Source organism: Vulpes vulpes, chromosome 11, assembly GCF_048418805.1.
Source record: "Vulpes vulpes isolate BD-2025 chromosome 11, VulVul3, whole genome shotgun sequence".
NCBI lineage: Eukaryota > Metazoa > Chordata > Mammalia > Carnivora > Canidae > Vulpes > Vulpes vulpes.
The window spans coordinates 7,632,211-7,652,384 of NC_132790.1; the positions used below are offsets into that span (position 1 = coordinate 7,632,211).

A 20,174-nucleotide genomic window follows, 5' to 3' on the forward strand; every position below is an offset into this window, starting at 1 on the left:
GTGGCAAGAGCAAGGTACCAGGGGAGCCAGGCCCTGACCGCAGCCCTCCCCAGAACTACTACAGAGTTTGGGTACCTCATTTTCTCTGTAGGCCCCAGACTTCCATATAATGAGGGAGGTGGGTGCAGCCATCCCAAAGGTCGCTTTCTAACTGACATCCTAAGAGTTTAAGCTCAGAGAAAAAGTTAGTACGGTGGGAAATGGGCACATGGAAGGTGCCTATGGTGGGGCGCCTGGGTGGCTCAGGTGATTGAGCATCTGCCTTCAGTTCAGGTCATGATCCCAGAGTCTTAGGATCAGGGTTCCCCCCACTACATTGGGCTCCCCACGGGGGCCTGCTTCTCCCTCTGTCTCTACCTCTCTCATGAATAAATAAATAAAATCTTAAAAAAAAAAAAATCTGCCTGCTAGCCAGCCTAATCACAAAAGAATCTCCACCAGCTGATAGCAATCAGGTGCATCAAGAAGAGACCCTATTTTGGCCAAAACCAAGGCCTCAACTGTTTGCCACTTCTAAAAATTCGGATGTGAAAAGAGCCTTGAACAGCGACCAGAAAATCCATTCAAAAATGGAAAGATCCCTAAAGCCAGGAGGCTCCCGTTTCAGTCTTACAAGACATGCTGACATCACCTTGTCAGGAATTCAAATGCCACTCAAAAGGCTTAAAGCACAATTTTAACAACCAAACACAAGCTATCTGCTATGAAGAACGCAGGTGAAAGCATCATAAATTATTTTAGTTCCTCACACTCCCTGTTCTCCTCCCTGTCGTGGGGAGTGCACATTCCACAGAACTAAGGAGAGAAACCTGCCTCCTCCAGTGCACCCCCTCCCTGAAAAACCACCTCTAAATCTGGACCCATTTGTAACAACAAGCTCTTCCGGGCAGTATCCAAACTGCAGCAGGAATTTGTAATGGTCCTGAATTACTGTGATTTCATAACTTCATCTCCCATGAAGCAAAAAAGCAAAAACGGAATCCCAAGGTTAGGGGGATGATTGAACGGATTTTTCCACTAGGATTTACACACCCATGCGTGAAGAATCCTGGGTTTCAGCAAAAGACTCCAACTCTGAGGAGTTACCGAAGGGTCTGGAGGGTCAGTCATTACACTCCTCGAACGGACGCCCAGTGAGATAATGTTGTTGACTCAAGGGAAAGACATGCTAACCAATGTGGCAAAAGAAAAGAAAAGGAAAAGTCAATCCCGTTGCAGATACAGAGGTGTTCTCCGCTCACTGATAAACCACAGCAGGTTAGCAGAGAGGAAGTACTCGCACTGGGGTTCTCAAAAGCAGTCTGCACAAGCAGCAGCTCCGAACAACCCTACCCCCAAGCCCCAAAGACTGGGTCCACTTCCAGAAGGCCCCCAGCGCCCTCAGGCGCAGTCTGGGCCAGCCCCTGCCCCCACTTCCAGCCTCTCTCCCGGGCTGCAGAGCCACCTTGCAGCAGTGTCCCGGCCTTACCTGCTTACTTTTCAAGTTCTGCCCCAGAATCACAGCAGAGCTCCTTTCCCGGCCCCGTGCCCCCCGCCAGACAGCTGTATTCAGTTGCAAAAGCCCAGACTGGTGGAACTCGTTTTCTGGCTATTGTTCAAGGCAATTGTTCCCGTGAAACCCCAGGGCCCAAGCGGAATGAGATCCTTTGGTGTGGATGAGTGAGCAAGCCCAACTGGAGGCTTAGTAGTAACCCCTGGGGAAGGGAAAGGTTTTGGCTACCTTCATTTCCCACTAGACAGGTATGTTAACTATTTCCTTCCCGGGAGGTATTCTCAAGAGCATCACCTCCTCCAGCCACTGCAGGAGGGCCTACTAAGAAAATCCACCTTCAAAGAATGCAAAGAGCACTCCTGCGAACCCCGCCTTTCTTTGCCAATCTGGGAATGATAATAAGAGAAGCGGCAACTTGGAAGTTCAAAGTTGTGCCAGACCTCATGCTAATTACATGCATTATTTCACTTAATCCTCACAACTCCGTGATACAAATAACACTCACTGATGGCTCGTTCATGTGCCAGGCCCTGTTACTTATATTTTCTCTGGTTACTAACACTATACCCATTTTAGAGATGAGACAGTTGAGGCTTGTAAAGAAAGGCCCAAAGGTCATAAACTACGAATGTTTACAGATCCAAGAGTGCGCAACCACCTTGTTCATTTATTCATCTGACTCACTTTACTCCACACCCATCAGGTGTACTGTAATGACTTCAACGTTTTCCACAAAAACGTTGCAAAAGCCCAGACTGTATCCCCAAAAAAAGGGATACAGTTACTCGAAAAAAGCCATAAGCAAGCCTCTTCTCTCTAGATTTCACCTTCTGAAATCAGCCTACAATGGTTTGCAAAATGGCCCAGAACTTGAGTTTGAGTGAGAGTACGGGTAGAAACAAAACCCAGGAAATTTAGTCTCCTCTAGCAGTGGGACAGAGGCCATGAAGCCCTGGAGGCTCCCAATGGAGGAAGCACAGCTCTAGAGAGAAAAGAAAGATTGCCTTAGATTTATTTGAACCTTGGCTCTACCATTTAGTTGGTTGGAGCACCTCCCCGCCCCCCCACACCCCACTCTCGCTTCTGCTCCTCAGGAAAAACCCAGGCTGCCTTCTGTGTGATCCGGTGCTAACACCAGGCCTCATGAGCTTCTTGTGGGGACCAAATCAGATCTGCAGGCACTCAGGAGATAACCAGCTCATGTCAGCTGCAGCACAGAAGCTGGGGAGCCTGAAAAGAGCCGCAGGAAGGAGATACAGGCCCAGGTTACGAAATCGATGATAAAGTACTAGGGCAAGAACTTGCTGTGGCCACTGTGTCCCGGGGGAGAGAAGCAAGCTTCTACAGACGGTGCCAGGTGCAAGGCCAATCATTTGGGGGGAGAGAGAGAGATAGAGAAACAAGAGCCCCATAAAGAGTGCTGCGAGGGGATTTAGCAGCATTCAGAATGCCAGGGGTTGAGTTTCACCGCACAGCACCTTTGTCCCGTTTTGGTAACTCATTCCCCCCCCTCCCCCCGCCACCCCCCGCCCCCCAGCAAGTAGGTGGTCCCCTGAGTAAGCGTGAAATTCCTCCCTTTGGCTCCAGGGGCTGGTGGGGCTGGAAACCCCAGAGGGATGCCTTATGGCCTCATTGTTACAATAGGCACCGGCTTGTCTGCTGACCTCAGCTACACAAAGCCCTCTCTCCTCCAAGGCTCCTCCAGAGAGGGCTGCTGACTCTTGGTCCACTGCCTGCCAGCTTTTGCCAAGAGACCGCAGCAAACCCATCCTGGTGTTCTCTTTACCAGAGGATGTGTGCTCCCGAAACACGAACAGACTTCAGCACGGGGGATGTAGCTAAGGCAAAGCATAGCCAACACTTACACAGAGTGACAACTGCCATCGTGGGATCTGGGCACCTCGGTAAGTACTCTACACATGCTATTCACGCGCTCCTCTCTCTTACCCTATGAGGCACAGACTAGGAATGTTCCCTTTTCATAAGTGTGGAAACTGAGGATTCTAGAGGCTAGGCAATCTGCCCAAGGTGCCAGAGCTAATAAATGCAGCTGGACGGCAACTTAGATCTGCCTGACTCTAAAACTCAAGCTCTTCATAACCACATTAATTCGACCAAAGAGCAGAGGGAAGGATACTTTAAAGTGGATCCCAGTCCTATAAGAATTTACAACTCCCACGTGGTACCCAGAAAGCCCAGGACACTTTTTAATGCAATCATATTATTATTAAAACATCTCCAAGAAGGCAAAGAAAAGGAGGAAGAGGCAAATCCCAGACAGGGCATTGGCTGGCTGCCTTAGGTCTGAAGTCGGTGGAGAGGGAAGTGGAATCCCACCATTCCCATTTCCTACCCTACCACACATTCACACACACACACACACACACACACACACACACTCATGCTTAGTTCCCTACACATCTTAAGAGGTCTGGGAACCTGAATGCACAAAACAACTATAACCACCTTGGGGTGGCTGAGAGAGGCGGCTGGCCCCCAGAACCAATCCAGCCTCATTTTGCAGTTTGTCCGGGGCCTCTTCTGGGGTAATGGGGAAGGGAAGAGAAACAACCACTTGCGGAGCCTGGCTGGTTCAGTCTGAAGAGCATGCGACTCTTGATTTCAGGGTTGTGAGTTTGAACCCTACAGTGGGTGTAGAGATTATGGAAAATACAAACTAAAAACTAAAAAAAAAAAAAAAACAAAAACCAAAAACGAACCAGAAATAACCACTCAAAATCAGCTTTGCAACCCAAAAGCAGTTCAGACCTAGCTAATTAGCCAAGCCCAGCACACATGTGAGCTGCTAGTGCCAAGCTTGGGTCAGCATTAACATGCCGGGTGAACAACCTCTCCCTCCAGGACTCAATAAATCCAGCCTCTCGGGAGGCAGTCCGAGTTCCAGGGCACAGTCCCAGCAGCCCAAGGCCAGCTCCGAGGCCATCAGCTGTCCCAGATTTGACTTCTACTTGGGCTCCTGCCTTGCTGACCCAGGTACAAGCACAAATCCAGTCACAGATCCATCCACCAGCCCAGAAGCCTCAAAGAGATCGGAGAACTCCCACGTGGGTCCTGCTGCAAAACAGAGCTGCTTCTTAAAATACCCCCCACACCCTCTCAGAAACAAGCAGAATCTGAAAAGCTCAGGAAGGCCACACTTGCCAGTGTCATGTACACTTTGGTGAGTCCCCTGCAACAAAAAGTGCCCTTCATTCAGCTGAACCCACGTTTAAACTTGTAGATTAAGCCGTGCTGAGCCATCTGCCAAGCCCAACAAGGAAGGCAGAGTGGTGGGTAAACCTAGGTTCCCATGCCAGCTTCGCCTCTTATTAGCTGGGTGACCTTGAGCGAGTTATTTAACCTCTCTTAGTTCCCACTGCCATGCCTCAAAATCGAGGTAACATCGCTGGCTTTGCAAAGAAAATTAAATGAGACAATGTCTGTGAGATGCTTGGCTAGCACTAGGCGATAATGAACATTGTTTTCTCTTCCCCTTGTCTGGCTTAAAAATAGAAACGTTTCTCTTTGGGCAGCTTTTATAGCAGCCCTAGCGAACAAGAAAAGTACTCATACTTAAATCTCCCATGCTATCTCTCCTGGAGCCCAGTTTCCAGAAAAAAAAAACCCACCCAGTAATTTGCAGTATTAGTAAACACAACCGCAAGTTCACCCGGCTTCTTAGATTGCAAACAAAACCTCCAACTGCTAGGCATTTTCATCAGGGCCCTCCGAACCACCAGCACCCCTTGCCGGGGCCCACACCGCCTCTCTCCAGCTCTGCCTCCGCCCTAACTGAAAGGTCTCCCTCCAAAAGCCTGGAATAAGGATTTAAGACAGCTGGGTGGTCACCAACCGGTTTTTCAGTCTCAACAGCCTAAAATTTGATAAGATGGTCTGGAAAAGATTGACATTACCCAAACGTCCAGGTGGACCAAGGACATTTATTTGGGTTAATGCTCCGGGCTGCCCCAGAGCTATCAAGGTTAGAATGAAAGGAGCCGTGGTGGCTGAGAAAAGGATGCTGGATGCTGGATTCCTGGCCTGCGGCTCCCCCACCACAGAGCACCCCCCTCCGTGTCCCCCCCCCCCCCCCCCCGGGGATTTTGGCAGCTACACCACCGGTTGGTTGCCCTGCTGGGCTTTCCAGTATCATCCAAGGAACGGTAAGGCTGGACACACAGCACAACCCGCCCCAGGCCCCAGAAATTTTAGGAAATCATCCTACCTGGTCAGGTTCCCAGGCCAGAGCATTTCACTACATTGTGGTCCTTAGAGAAAGCGGACAAAGGAGCCGAATGGATCCCCTGGTGGCAACTCAACTCGCCAGCCAGCAGCCAGCAGCCCGCAGCCCGCAGCCCACGTTGGGCCAGGGAATCCCGGGCACCCAGCAACTCCGCTAGGAAAGGACCAGTCAGACGGGGATCACTGTTCCCCAGCCCGGGAAAGAAATCCGATCCACCAACAAAATTAACCCCTTAAGTGCCGAAGGAGCGAGAGGTCAGGCCCCAGCGCTGGTATCAAGTCAGCTGTGAAAAGTTTCAGCGAAGCAAAAGCTAACACCGAACTCCGAAACCATTACCGTAAAGCACCTAGTGGGAGGGCCTTCGCCGTGGTCCCAGGGGAATCTGCAACAATGGGTCAAGCTGAGTAACATCTAAATGGGAAAAATATATATATATATTTTAAATCCCCGTGGACTGTGCCAAAACGTTGGGGAGAAAAAAATTTTTTTTTCAGCCAAAAGTGCTACTATCAACAATGACACAAAATCACTAATAACACTTCTTTAGCTTATACCATTGACAATTGAAAGGGAAGCATTTGATCGAAATGATTAGCCTACGAAGATAACTTCTGAACCTGAAAGGGAAAAGATACCTATCTGTACAGTAAGTGATGACGTACATAATTTCCGGTGATGTCAATTTTGATGCAGTGCCAACAAAAATACGCATTAATTCCTGATGCTACTTTTATTTTTAAAGGAAGCTCCGTCTATGCATGGCTGCTTTAAACATTACGGTACGAAGGCTGGGAGGGGAGGTGGGATGGGAGAGAGTCCCAGTTCTGGGATGGGAAGGGGTTGCACCGACTAATCCCTATTAAAACCTGTAATCAAGGAATTCAGAAGGAACTAAGTAAACAGATGCCGTGAACAATGAACAACTGTTTTACTCTTGAAAATTCAAAAGCGAAATTATGTTATAGCCACAAGCTTTTATTTTAAAATGAAGAAGGATTAAGATGCTCTCCAAAACTCCAACTCCCTCTCCAAAAATCCTACCAGTTGGCTCCTGGCAGCTTTCAAAGACTTTCGCAAAGAAAGGCTCCCTTCCCACCCCCAGCCCTTGGCTTGGGCAGCCTCTCCAGAAGGATGGGGGCGTAGGGGACTGTGTGTGCGCGCGCCTGTGTGTGTGTGTGCACGCGCACTGGGGGGACCGGGTAGTAATAATAGTGGCTCCAAGCAGGGTCTTGTGTGGTTAGAGTTTGCTCAGCAAACAGAAGCCTTTCAAAGGGGAATGAAGAGCCATTCCTCCCCCAACCAAGAGGGAGGGAATAAAAGGTCAGCTTGGAGAGGAAACAGGGTCTAGTGGGGCTTCCCAGGTGAATGCAAAGGCAAACGTGTCCAGGAGCATAGATTGTAATCTCGAAGGGGTCCCAACTGAAGTTAATCATTCACATCTCATCTCTCAGGGCCCTCCCCCGCTTGGAAAAAATGTTGCCAGCATCTGCAGTGGGGAGTGGGAGGCAGAGGCCAAGGGGTGGGGGAAGGATGAATTTGGGAGGCGGTGTGGTTCAGATTTATTGAGACAAAAAGTGAGGATGGATCCAAGCTCTGGCTGACAAAGATGTTTTAAACCATTCCGCGTATCTTCTGCATCGTCCCTGGAACTGGATGTATCTTTGTAACATGGCTTGAGAATCTGGCTGACCAATGTGTTAATTTGGGTGGAATGGGATGCTGACTATATACGTGGAGACCTATATATATGTATATATACGTACACATGCAAAAGATTTCCACTGTTAGCTGTACTTGTTCCTTGTCCTTATTTTGGGCAAATATATGTAAAAATCCAGATTAACCACCAACATAAATTAAGGGCAGCCTATCCATTCAGTCGTTCATTCAACTAACAGATATTTATTGAGCATGTGGTATATGCCAAATCACTAACTGCTGAGGATACCATAGTCAAAATATATATATAGACAAAAAATTCCCTATATTAATGGAACTTACCATTTATTTTTATTTATTTATTTTTAGAAGATTTTATTTATTTATTCATGAGAAACAGAGAGGCAGAGACACAGGCAGAGGGAGAAGCAGGGTCCATGCAGGGAGCCCAGACGTGGGACTCGATCCTGGGTCTCCAGGATCACACGCCTTAGGCTGAAAGCAGGTGCTAAACCGCTGAGCCACCTGGGCTTCCCTGGAACTTAACCTTTTAGTGGTAGAACTATAAATAAGAGAAAATATAAATTACACAGTATATTAGTGATAAATGCTAAGAAGAAAAAGTAATATAAGGAAGATGATGTGATTTGGGCGGGGGTGGGGGTTGTCTGAAATTTTTCATAGGATAGAAAGGGAAAGCCTGTGCGGGGGGATGATTGTTACTACAGACCTGAATGAAGTATGTTAGTTGGTCATGTGAGTATCTGGGGGTAGCCCTTCCAAGAGAGGAAATGGTCAGTGCAAAGGTCCTGAGACAAGATACAACTTGCACATTCATTCCAAGAACCCAGAGCCAGGTGTGGCTAGAGCAGAGAGGAGAGTGAAGCAAGGGGAACCTAGGAGATCAGGTGAGAGGGGCCAAGCGAGAGGGAGATAGACACGAAGAGAAAAGGATGCTTAAGGAGAGCCTGGTGAGTTGCTGTAAGCATCTTGGCTTTTCCACTCACAGAGGAAAAAAAAATTTTTAAGAAATCTTTTTTTTTTTTAAGATTTTATTTATTTATTCATGAGAGAGACAGAAAGAGAGGCAGAGACACAGGCAGAGGGAGAAGCAGGCTCCTCGCAGGGAACTCCCAGGCCCCAGGATCAAGACCTGAGCGGAAGGCAGACGCTCAGCCACTGAGCCACCCAGATGTCCCATCACAGAGGAAAATTTTTACAAGGTCAAGTTTATCACACAAGATGATGTGCTGGGTGTGTGTGGGGGTCATTTCTCAGTCCTCCTTCTGTGGTTAAAAGAACCACATCTTCAACACCAAACCCTCTAAATCCTTTGTAGCTAGAGGTTCGAATTTAGCCAGGGCTTTCCCAGGCTATGAAAGATAATAATCAGTGGGGTTAAGAGATCCAACCACAGAGGGAGGGGGAAAATCGGAAGGTGGGTCATCCACCTCCTTGAGAGCAGATGCCCTTTGGCGCTTTTCAAAGAGCCAATCCTCCTGTCACTTCTGACCCTGACTTCTAAACAGGGCAAATCCCAAAGACCTTCAAGAACTCACAGCCTTTTTCTCCACAGAAACAATGTTATCAATGCTGCTAAGGTTCCCAGGTTAATTCATAGGGCCATGTTGTAAACCAAAAAGGCGCTGATAAACCCTACTGGAGAGTAGAAGGAAATATTATGTAATGAGAGAAAACAAAACCACTGAAGTAAATCTAAAAAGCCGCTCACTTATGTCTAACGAGTATTTTACTAAAGCAACGGTAAATCAGGGTACCTTGCTGCATCTCCTCAACATCAGCAGTTTTGCCCTTTTTATTAGCTCTTTCCCACTGGCCGACTCACCAAACCAAACACAAATCCGCTTCAACCCCATGTCCCAGGGACGCCAGGGTGGCTCAGTGGCTGAGCGTCTGCCTTCGGCTCAGGACGTGGTCCCAGAGTTTCAGGATCGAGTCCTGCATCGGGCTCCTGCAGGGAACCTGCTTCTCCCTCTGCCTGTGTCTCTGCCTCTCTCTGTGTGTCGCTCATGAATAAATTCTTTAAAATCTTAAAAAAATAATAATAATAACCCCATGTCCCAATTCTCCTCCTGGACCACGCCAGTCTTTGCTCCATGTTCCAACAAAACACGCTGTCGGTACTCCGGCTCCTGTGGCCTGTTCCCCCTCCAGTCACACTCGGTCCCCACCACTGCAATGGACAAATGTTTTGTTTCTCCTGAGCGCCGATTGCTTCATTCCTGCCAAAGCCCGTGGCCTACACCCCGCTGGAGTTTTCAGAAGCACGTAGCGGGGTGGGCAGCTCGCTCCTCCTTGACTGGGTCCCCTGGGGGCTCCCCCGCCCGCATGGGCACCTGGTTTCTTCCTCCCTCACTGCCTGCGCCTCGGTCTCCTTTGCTCACCTCTTCTCCTCTCCAGATCTCGAGGGTTCTGGCCCTCGGCCCCTCTCTTCTCTACCGGCTCTTTTCCTAGGGGATCTCACCAAGGGCTTCACATTCTAGACACACACAGGCAAGTCCCAAGTTTGATTTTCCAGCCTGGCCCTCTTGGGGTACGTGATGCATCTCAAATCTATCGCCCCTTGTACAAAACTCTTGCTTCCAACTGCCAGCTTGTCCGCACTCCCTCTCCCGGAGTCCTCCCGTCTCAGCCAACGTACAATTGTCCTTAGCCATCCTCAGTTCTCTCTTCCCTTACTGCCTTCTATATAATCCATTAACAAGTCCTTTTGGCAATTCCTCCCCAGTACACCATGAACCTGGTCATTAGTCAGTATCTACGGGAAGAAGGCTTTGGTCCACGCCACCTCCCTGATCACTCAGCCTTCCCTCCTGCCCTGCTGGGCTCCATCCTCCACACAGCAGCAACGGGCATGTTCTTCAAGTGTACATCATGTTGGGTCGCCTTCTGCTCAAAGCCCTCCAGTAGCTTCCCAGGGAACTTGGAATAAAATCCAAATTCACTTAAAAGGTTCTACATAATCTGGCTCCTGTCTGCTCCCTCTGCCTCTCTGCCCCTCTCCTTCATTATGTGCAAAAAATACAGGGCCTGGCCCCTCCAATGTACCACCCTCTTCCCATTTTAGAGGCCCTGTGCTGGGGCTCCTTCCTCCTGGAATGCCCTCCTCGTCCTCTCCGCAGGGCTGCCTCCTTCTTGTGGTTCAGGTCTTGATTGGGGGGTCTCTTCCTCAGGGATATCTCCCTAGACTCTGGCCCAGTTACTTTCTACCCCATGATACTTCCTGGGGCTTACCAGTTAGCACATTATCTTTGTTGAGGAGGGATGTTTGTATTTTTCCAAAAGTAAGCTCCTCGAGGACAGGAGTGAGGCCTGCTTTTGTTCTGAGGGATCTCCTCCCGGTGCCAGTGGAACCACTGATGTGATCTTGGACCAACTGGATACAGGAGGATTAAACAGGGCACTGAACATTCTGTGTGGTCTCCTGGGGACTCCTGGTATTTTCAAGGACTTCAGCTTCATGGTTCTTAATGTTTTATTTGGCCAAAGACCCATTTAAGAATATGATAGAGGAGGGGCACCTGGGTGGCTCAGTGGTTGAGCATCTGCCTTTGTCTCAGGTCTTGATCCCGGGGTCCTGGGGTCGAGTCCTGCATCAGGCCCCCTGCAGGGAGCCTGCTACTCCCTCTGCCTGTGCCTCTGCCTTTCTCTCTGTGTCCCTGGTGAATGAATAAATAAAATCTTAAAAAAAAAAAAAAGAATCTGATAGAGGGGTACCGGAGGGGTGCAGCAGTTGCTTAAGCATCTGACTGTTGGTTTCAGCTCAGGGGTCACGGGATTGAGCCCCATGTTGGGCTCTGCACTCAGTGTGGAGCCTGCTTGATTTTCTCTTTTTGCCCCTTCCCTGCTCTAAAATGAATAAATAAATCTTAAAGAAAAAGAATCTGATAGAAGCAGTCTCTATCCTGTTACAGGTCAGCCTCCCTGAAACAAAAATGCATACAGAGGTCACTTTGCACTTAATTTCAGGGGATTCACTGACCCCCTGAGGCCTGTCCATAAACCCCAGGTTAAGAGCAACTGCTTCTGAGTTTTATGGCCCTGACTTCACACAAGGTCCAGTCCCACTTTTATCCTATGCTTGTTTCCTTCTTTCCGGAGCTAGTCTTAGACTCACTTGTGTCACTTTCTACTGGCTTGCTAATAACAAAACAAAAAGAGAAGGCAGGCAGGCTCTCCTGGGTGGATGAAAAGAAGGGGGAGAGGTTAAAAGATCCATGCACACAAGAAGCATCTCATTCCTGCTGTGGAATTTTACGGAGTGTGATGGGCCCTAGATGATGGGAAGCGGAGAAATACTCCAGGGTGCGGGGGGGGGCTTTAGCCTTCAAAGCACCGGAGTTAAATCGGGGAGTTTATGATTTTAACAAAAGTCATAAGAAACTAGGTAGCTTTGGGATAGAAAAAGAACAGCATTCAACAAATAGCCACTGAGTATCTAACCTGCACCAGACCAGACTTTAGGAAAAAGAGGGCAAGCGAAAGAAAATGTGCCAGCTCTGATGGGGGCACAGACTCGGAGGAGACAGACCAGGAAAATCATTCTGGATGTTACGGTAAAAGCGATGAAGGAAAGAAACAGGGTGCTGGGAGACGGAGCCACAGGAGGCGGCTCCTGGAAACAGAGCGGTCAGGAAGGCATCTCAGGAAGTGATATTTAAGCTAAGATGTGAAAGATGAGGGGGAGCCAGCCAGCCAGCCAGCCCGAGGAGGGAAGCCAGGTGTTCCAGGAGGAGGGGACGTCAAGTGCGAAGGCCAGCGGGAGGGAAGAACTGTGTGTCTGAGGGACCGAAGGGGGGCTAGCATGTTTAGAGCGTGGGTGGGGAGGTGTTAATGGACAAGCAAGGTCAGCCCCTGCAGAGCTCCAAACCCATTAGTAACAAGTGATCCCAGCGAGGCATCAACAGAGAACTTTGGAGATGTGGTCAGTGTGCCGCTGCCCCTCCAGCCTTCTTTCTCCACTTCCTCAGTTCCTTTCTGGGGTGCAGAATCTGCAGCATAACTAAGAAATCTGCCTTTCCCGTGGAGGTGCTTGTGCAGACTCTCTGCTTCCCCTTGTTCCTGGGCCCAGCGGACTCTGCACCTACCTGCAGTTGGGTCCTGCCCTATTTCTCCAGTGGGGAGCTGATACTGCCCTCCAGTCTTATTACGGAGGGAGTGAGCTGCCTTTCAGCTGCAAATCTTTCATCTTGTGGACTTGGAGTTTCTGTCACCTTCCACTGGTTAATTCTTGAGGTTGTCTAGAGCCCACACTTGTGGGTCCTCACACGTAAAAGCAAACATACTCCTCGTCTTTAAACAAAAGGCTTGGGCAGCCCCGGTGGCCCGTGGTTTAGAGCCGCCTTCAGCCCGGGATGTGATCCTGGAGACCCGGGATCAAGTCCCACGTCAGGCTCCCTGCATGGAGCCTGCTTCTCCCTCTGCCTGTGTCTCTGCCTCTCTCTCTCTCTCTGTCTCTCATGAATAAATAAATAAAAATCTTAATAAATAAATAAATAAATAAATAAATAAATAAACAAAAGGCTTTATTCATCAGGAAGAGTAAGTATCCAGTCTGCTCTTCATGTTTACACCCTTCCCATTCCAAATCTGAAACCCACGGCTTGTTAACAAATCTTGAACAGGGAGGCCTAGGGGGTGTAAACATTGGTTTCTCCATCTTTGGCCTAAAATCGAAATGCAGACATGCCATCCTCCATCCTCCATCCGAGGTGCCTTTTCTGACAAGATGTCTGTTGGTCAACGACAAATCAATTCCAAAATGATGGCTTTTCCAACAGAGGACACATGAGGCCCAAGTTATTTTCAGTGACAACAATAATTCAAATGTATAGACTTTACCGCCTACAGATATACCCTCATTTAATTCTCACAAGTATGCTAACATGTATCATTATCCACAAATCAGAGAAAAACAGACTGGAATTCAGAAAATTGACTCATAGTCATACAACTGCTAAGAGACAGATTGAAGACCATATCTTCAGATGCTTCGAATCTTGTTTGGCCGCCAGGACACCACATTGCTTAGGGTAGTGAACATTTCCAACAGATCCCACTAACACATTTAGTCGGCCAGGGCCACTGACAGGTTATCCCAAAGTCCTTCAGCTGCTTCTAAACACTCTTGGGCTTGGTCTGATTTAGATCTACTCTTACCAGATTCCATGATATCATGGCTTCTACTGTATTTCCAGGTGACTATTCTCTTTAAGATACTGGCTGGATGTTGACTTTTATGTGCCAGGCATTGTGCCAGGTTAAGAGGGGTATGCAAAAGAGAGGAGGCCTGTCTCCTTGTCCTCATGAAGCTTATAGTCTGGTATGGATGGGAGTGTCAGGCAGCCAAGTAAAAAACATACACACTTCACTGCAAACCATGAGGTATGCCATGAAAGAAGAGTAAAGCTGTGAGAGCATCTGACGGGAAAAGAGATTACTGTCCATAAAGTCAGAAAAATGTGTGCCTAGGCTGCCTGTAGAGGAATGCTGGAAGTTGACTCTCTGTGAAAATGTCCACATTTGTGCCTAGATAGGGCTTTCCATCCGGTAAAAATCCAGATTATCTCATAAAACCCCATCCAAACACCGCTGGCAACCAACAGTGGCCACAAAGATTCCTGTATCATTGGGCCCGTGGCTGATAGGAGTAGGAGCAGATTAGAAAGTTAGTTCCTCTAGTGTTTAGGAAACAGTTCAGAGCTAAGGCTTTCCTGTAACTTTGGTAATAAATGAGGTTATTTAGAAGAAAATATGAAAAAAACAGAAGCCCAAAGGGGCAAATCCATGCAGCAATTTGTTCTTTTAATAAACAGAAAAATTAAAGGAAATTTAAAATCATGTCATTGGCTATAAGGAACTATATTTCTATAATGGTGTTATAGGTACATAGGGAAAATCCCAAGACTTCAAATACTTATTTTTGCAGCTGCAAGATTCTATTAGAATGGATGGGTAAATGAATAAAATATTTGTAAAGTCACCCTTTGGCTTTTTCTAACGTGGCTCCAGCTACAAGGACATCCTTGAATGTGTCTGTGGCAGGGGGAGATAATGAGGGAGAGGGGTAGGCGGGACTGGGAAGGAGACTGGAAAGGAAACGCGGAGGGTAATGATCACGGGCAGCCTTGAGCTGACTGTGATGTAAACCCCCCCGCCCTTGACCGTGGCAGCCCTCACATGTGGAGGGGACCGCAGAGCAGTGGAGAAAACACCACACAGGGGCTGGGTTTGACCAAATCACTTCCTGATGGTAGCCCTCAGACTGCTTGCGGGTTCAATGAGCCGGCTGTCATCCCGAGGCCACCCCGAGGTTCTCGAAGATCCCTCCCCAAGCACCCACATTCTCTAAGTCTATATCCCTAGTCTCCCACTGGAATTCCTTTTCAAAAGAAAGTTCTTTTGCCTCGTGGATTTGAAGGACTGACGTCCCATCTGTCCCCTGCTGGGGACAACAGCCCTTGAACTTACTGCAGACCTTCTGGGTGTCAGGTGTTGCATCAAATGATAAAAACCTCATCCCACAGAACCCTTCCGACAACACCATTAGGTAGTCCCTCCCTTGTAAGAAAACCTGTTCTAGACTTTAGCTTTGGTATTTCATTGTTTCCTTTGTGAGTTTATAGGGGTTGTAAAATAAGTTCACAAAACCTTCCACGATCTCTAAACCACAATCTTGTCTAAATCAAAGGGGGAAAAAAAAAGTTAGTTTGGCAAAGAGCCCAGCTCATTCTAGGTATTTGCCTAGTCGTGACACTGGCTGAAAAGTTACAGACTGCTTAAGAATTAAACTCCTTCTGTTTGACCACGAGTTTCTCAGAGAAAAACTGTCCCGAGTGAGGGAAATAAAATAAAACAGAGTGACCTGCTTACACATAGTAACTGCTTACAAATTTTGCTATGGGTATTGAAAACCAGCTGTGTGCCAGGGATTATACGGTGCTGATACTAAAAACTCACAATACCCCAGTAAGATAGATTTTATTATCTCTGATGATCCACAACTCTGAGAGCTGAGGTATGTTGTTCAAAGTCGGGATCCCTGGGTGGCGCAGTGGTTTGGTGCCTGCCTTTGGCCGAGGGCGCGATCCTAGAGACCCGGGATCGAATCCCATGTCGGGCTCCTGGTGCATGGAGCCTGCTTCTCCCTCTGCTGTGTTTCTGCCTCCCTCTCTCTCTCTCTCTCTCTCTTTGTGTGACTATCATAAAAAAAAAAAAAAAAAAAAAAAGTCATGCAGCTAGGGACACCTGGGTGGCTCAGTGGTTGAGCAACTCCCTTCGGCTCAGGAAGGGTCCCAGATCGAGTCCCACATCGGGCTCCTTGCAGGGAGCCTGCTTCTCCCTCTGCCTGTGTCTCTGCCTCTCTCTCTTTGTGTCTCTCATGAATAGATAAATAAAATCTTAAAAAAAAAAAAGTCACGTAGCTAAGAAGGGCTAAAGAACAAGTCTATCTGATTCATTAAATCAGTATCCTTTAGGATTTTATTTTAAGCTCTCGTGTTCACTGAGTTCTTATTACGGAAGTTACTGTGTTAAATACTCTGGTCTTGTTTAATCCTTCTACCATTCCCTATGGAGTAGGTATTACCATCACCAGTCTACATGAGGAGATGAAGAAGCAGTGGGCTAAATAACTTACCCCAGGCCCCACTGCTGGTGAGAACCCACTAAGCAGAGTCCATCACTGAGACCGCCCCCTTCCCAATTATCTCTGAATTGTTGCCTTGCACCAGGTATTTGGCACACTGGAGACAATTTTCATGATCTCACCAAAGCCGCTTTGCTGGTGGTGCATTAAGAATGCATCGACAACCTTTACCCCTTGGTGCCCTCCCCTTCCTCGGTCTCTACGGAAGTAGGTGACTCCACGGGTAGGTAGCATCACAGTCCTAGTTCCAGACTTTCATTAAGTTCAGAGAAAAAGATAAAAACTCTCATTCAGCTCAGAGCCCAGTGCCAACTGATGCTACATTTGTAGGTTCAGCTGAGGGCAGCTAGCTGGCCTTAAACAGAAACTCCATTCTCCAGGCAACCTTCTCTCTCAAACATGGTACCAGGAACAATGGAGTATGGATACAAAAAGCGTGTGAATGGTTCAGGGCAGCCCTGTCACTAGTAGCCAGAACATACTTGAGCCTATGTTCTCCTACAGTGCCTCAAGAGCCTCATCTGCACACACAAATATCAGAATTATTAGGAAAATATAGAATACAGGCTTTATTTGCAGCCCAAGCTAGAGTGCATCCATTTAGTCCCAAGAATGGTCTTTGCATTGTTGTTTATCTGAACAAAAGGAGTGGAACGTTATGAACATCTATCAGGAGGGAAAGAGCTAATCCAACTGTGGCTCCTCTAGAGAACAGAATGCTGTGGGGCCATTAAAAATGATATTGATAATCCTGATATAAAAAGATGTCCACGCTGTAGTGTCAAATTATAAAAGTAGATTATGAAACTCTTCTCCTCTTTCAGAGGTTGTGTGATGCAACTATTACAATTAAAGACTACAGAGGCATGCTTCCTGGCTCTGCACTCCTGGCTGGCTGACTCTGCACATGTTCCTTAAGCAGCGTCCATATCTGTTTCATCATCTGTACAATGGGTTCTTACTCCTAGAGTTACTGGAAAAATGGAATCAATGTACGTAAAGAGCTTAGGACAGTGTCTGGCTCATAGCAATTGCCTGGCTCATAGCAAGTACTAAAGAGATTTTTTTGATCCTTTAAAAAAAATAAAATGATGGGCAGCCCAGGTAGCTCAGTGGTTTAGCACCGCCGTCAGCCCAGGGCGTGATCCTGGAGACCCGGGATCGAGTCCCCGTCAGGCTCCCTGCATGGAGCCTGCTTCTCCCTCTACCTGTGTCTCTGCCTCTCTCTCTCTGTGTCTCTCATTAATAAATAAAATCTTTTTTAAAAAAATAAATAGAATAAAATAAAATAAAACAAATAAAATAAAATAAAATGTGTAAGTGCTAACACGAAGAGAAAATTGTTGGGGAGGCACCAAGGTGCTAACAAGGGGTCACAGCATATCGCTTCATCATATGATATTATGACCTTTTATATTTCCCCCCTGTTTGCGTATCTCTATTTTCTATTTTCCCATAATAAACAGAAGCTCATTTTTTTCTAATAAGAAAGAAAATCACATTTAAATTTTTTTTTTTTAATCCTAAGCTTTCATGAGAAACAGAAACTTCACCCAAACTTGTGTTTTAAAAAAGCCGTGGGTCAGGCTGGGTAATGCAAGACCTGGAGTCTTTGCAAAACTGCATGGTGTTTCCTGGTCCTTTCTAGTTTGGTGCCCTAATAGCAAGAAAGAATTTGCACCCTAGCACCTTGGGCCTGAATATGCACAGGCAGGGCTGGGGAGAGGAAGAGAGCAGAGAGACCAGGAAAGCCCGATTTCATTTAAAGCAATCCACTTAGTTTAAAATGTCAGGAAGTTTAGTGGATTAAGGGTATTACGGCCGCTATTCATGAAGGTGTTTTGTTAGAACTTCCAAATAGCAATCTGATGAAATAAGACTTGCACAGCCTTAAAATGAAAGCCTGTTACAGTACTTAAAGTTTCCTAGAGAAGAAAAAAGACCCCCAGGTATTAATTTACCTAAAGAGCAGCTGCCTGGAAGATACTGTAATGTATCCTATGCAGCCAAGCTATAAAAGAGGTTATCCGTCACAGAACTAGGAGGTGGGAGCCCAGATCACCCAGTGGTGGAACCACAATTAACAGTAACGAGAGGTACGTCTGCCCTCTGATAAGAGCCGCAGCTGTACACATATTACTGGGTCCCTTAGAAAATCCAAGGACATTTAAAGCTGCTGGAATCCAAGAGGCAGAAAGTGTGCTTGGTTTCAAAATTCAGTTTTTGTTTTTTAAAAAGTGGCCCACACACTTATCTCACGAGTGCAACCGGGATGGGAATGTGGTGGCAAATTCTAGGGATAAAATAAAAAGAGACTCACTTACTGAGCCCCCATCACACGGCGCGCCCCGCTAAGTCAACAGACTAAGTCCTCAGTCTCACGTACATGGGGCAAACAGTCTTGTCCACGGGGCTCTGAATCACATGACAGAAAAATTCTGTTTTTCCCCACTGTTTCTTATGAGATCACACGAGGTACCAAGGGACAAGGCTCCGTCACAATCGGGGGAAGGTCAGGTGAAGGTGAGAGCTTTTACAGAGCATAGGAAATATAGGAAACGGGGTAGTGGGGTTGGAGATATGCAGACTTGGGGGTGCATTCTGGTTCTGCAGACAAGCAGTGGTGTGAATGAGCTCCTCTACCTGTCTGAGCAGTTTCCCCATATGGCCTGAGTACTGAGAATACATTGGTGATAGGACAGGTAGGTCCTTGCTCTCAAGATGCTTCAAGTATAGACGAAGTGGCAGGGGAACAGCAGACATTAATAATATGTGTTTGGCGCTATGATAAAGAAGAATTCAGGAGACTACAAAAGCAAAGAGGAGGGGTGCCTGGGTGGCTCAGTTAGTTAAGCATCTGCCTTCAGCTCAGGATCTCCAGGTCCTGGGACCCAGGCCTGTATGGGGCTTTCTGCTCAGCAGGGAGTCTGCTTCTCTTTCTCCCTCTCTCTCTGCCCCTCCCTACCACTCATTCTCAAATAACTAACTAAAATCTTAAAAAAAAAAATGCAAGAGGAGGTCACCCAACCTGGTCTTGGGGATTGGGGTGGTTAGGGAAGACTTCCTGGAGGAGATAACATTTAATGTGAGCGCTGAAGGATAAGAGCCATGCTGTGGGTGAGATGGGGTAAAGGTGGAGAAAATATTTTATGTAGAGGGAACAGCTTCCACAAAGGCTGTGAATGGAGACAGAGGACACTTTTTGGGGGAACGGCAAGTAGTTCAGGGTGGTTGGAGAGAGGAGAAGAAGGGCTAAGAAATAATGGGGCCAGATCTCACAGTAAGCCTAGTAAGGGAGTTTAAACTTCATCCTGAGGGAGGCCTGGGGAGCTAGGATGCATTCATTGCTTTTGGAAAAGCCTGGAGAAGCAGGGATGCAGGTATACAAAGGAAAATCACCCCAGCTCTGTTTCCCAGGTCAGAAATCTCCCTCTACTGCTCGCATCTTGTTCTTTTGGCAACCTCAGCATTTTTCAACTACATCCACCCCATGGAAAGCTCCAAGTCACAGCACTATCTCAGAGCTTAGTTGCTGTAGAATCTAGAGTCTGGATTCTTTTTTTTTTTTTAAATAAATTTTTATTTATTTATGATAGTCACACACAGAGAGAGAGAGAGAGAGGGGCAGAGACACAGGCAGAGGGAGAAGCAGGCTCCATGCACCGGGAGCCCGACGTGGGATTCGATCCCGGTCTTCAGGATCGCGCCCTGGGCCAAAGGCAGGCGCCAAACCACTGCGCCACCCAGGGATCCCTAGAGTCTGCATTCTTGATCTCAACAAGCACCCACCTCCATGCAATTTATTTTCAATCATCAGATCTCAAATCTTAAGCAGGGATGGATATCTGGTAACTTGAGGTGACCCTAGAAGTTCAGATCTGAAGGGAAAACGTAGGAGCCACTGGGCTCTACTCCTGCATTTCATGAGTGAGAGCAAGTACCTTGCATGAGGTCACAGAGTTTAGTGGTAGATCCAAAGTCAGACCTCAGATTTCCAAGCCCTGACTCATGCTTTACTCACCTCCCACTTCTCGCTCCATTTTGACCAGAGACGCCAAATTCCCATCCCAAAGTCAGAGAGGTCTCACACACACCTGTGCAGCCAGGCGGGG

At 47.5% G+C, this 20,174-nt stretch overlaps 1 protein-coding gene across 7 annotated transcripts in view; it reads right to left on the bottom strand.

Moving 5' to 3' along the window:
* Positions 1-20,174, bottom strand: part of NAV2 (neuron navigator 2) — a 399,361-nt gene that overhangs the window by 86,243 nt on the left and 292,944 nt on the right. The window contains exon 1 of one of the 7 annotated variants that reach the window (XM_072725407.1): positions 5,718-6,057. The exons of the other annotated variants lie outside the window; for them this stretch is intronic. Coding sequence (XP_072581508.1) covers positions 5,718-5,743 — 26 coding nt within the window. The 5' untranslated portion in view covers positions 5,744-6,057. Of the gene's footprint in view, positions 1-5,717; positions 6,058-20,174 lie in introns of those variants that run through there. 7 annotated transcript variants of the gene reach the window in all.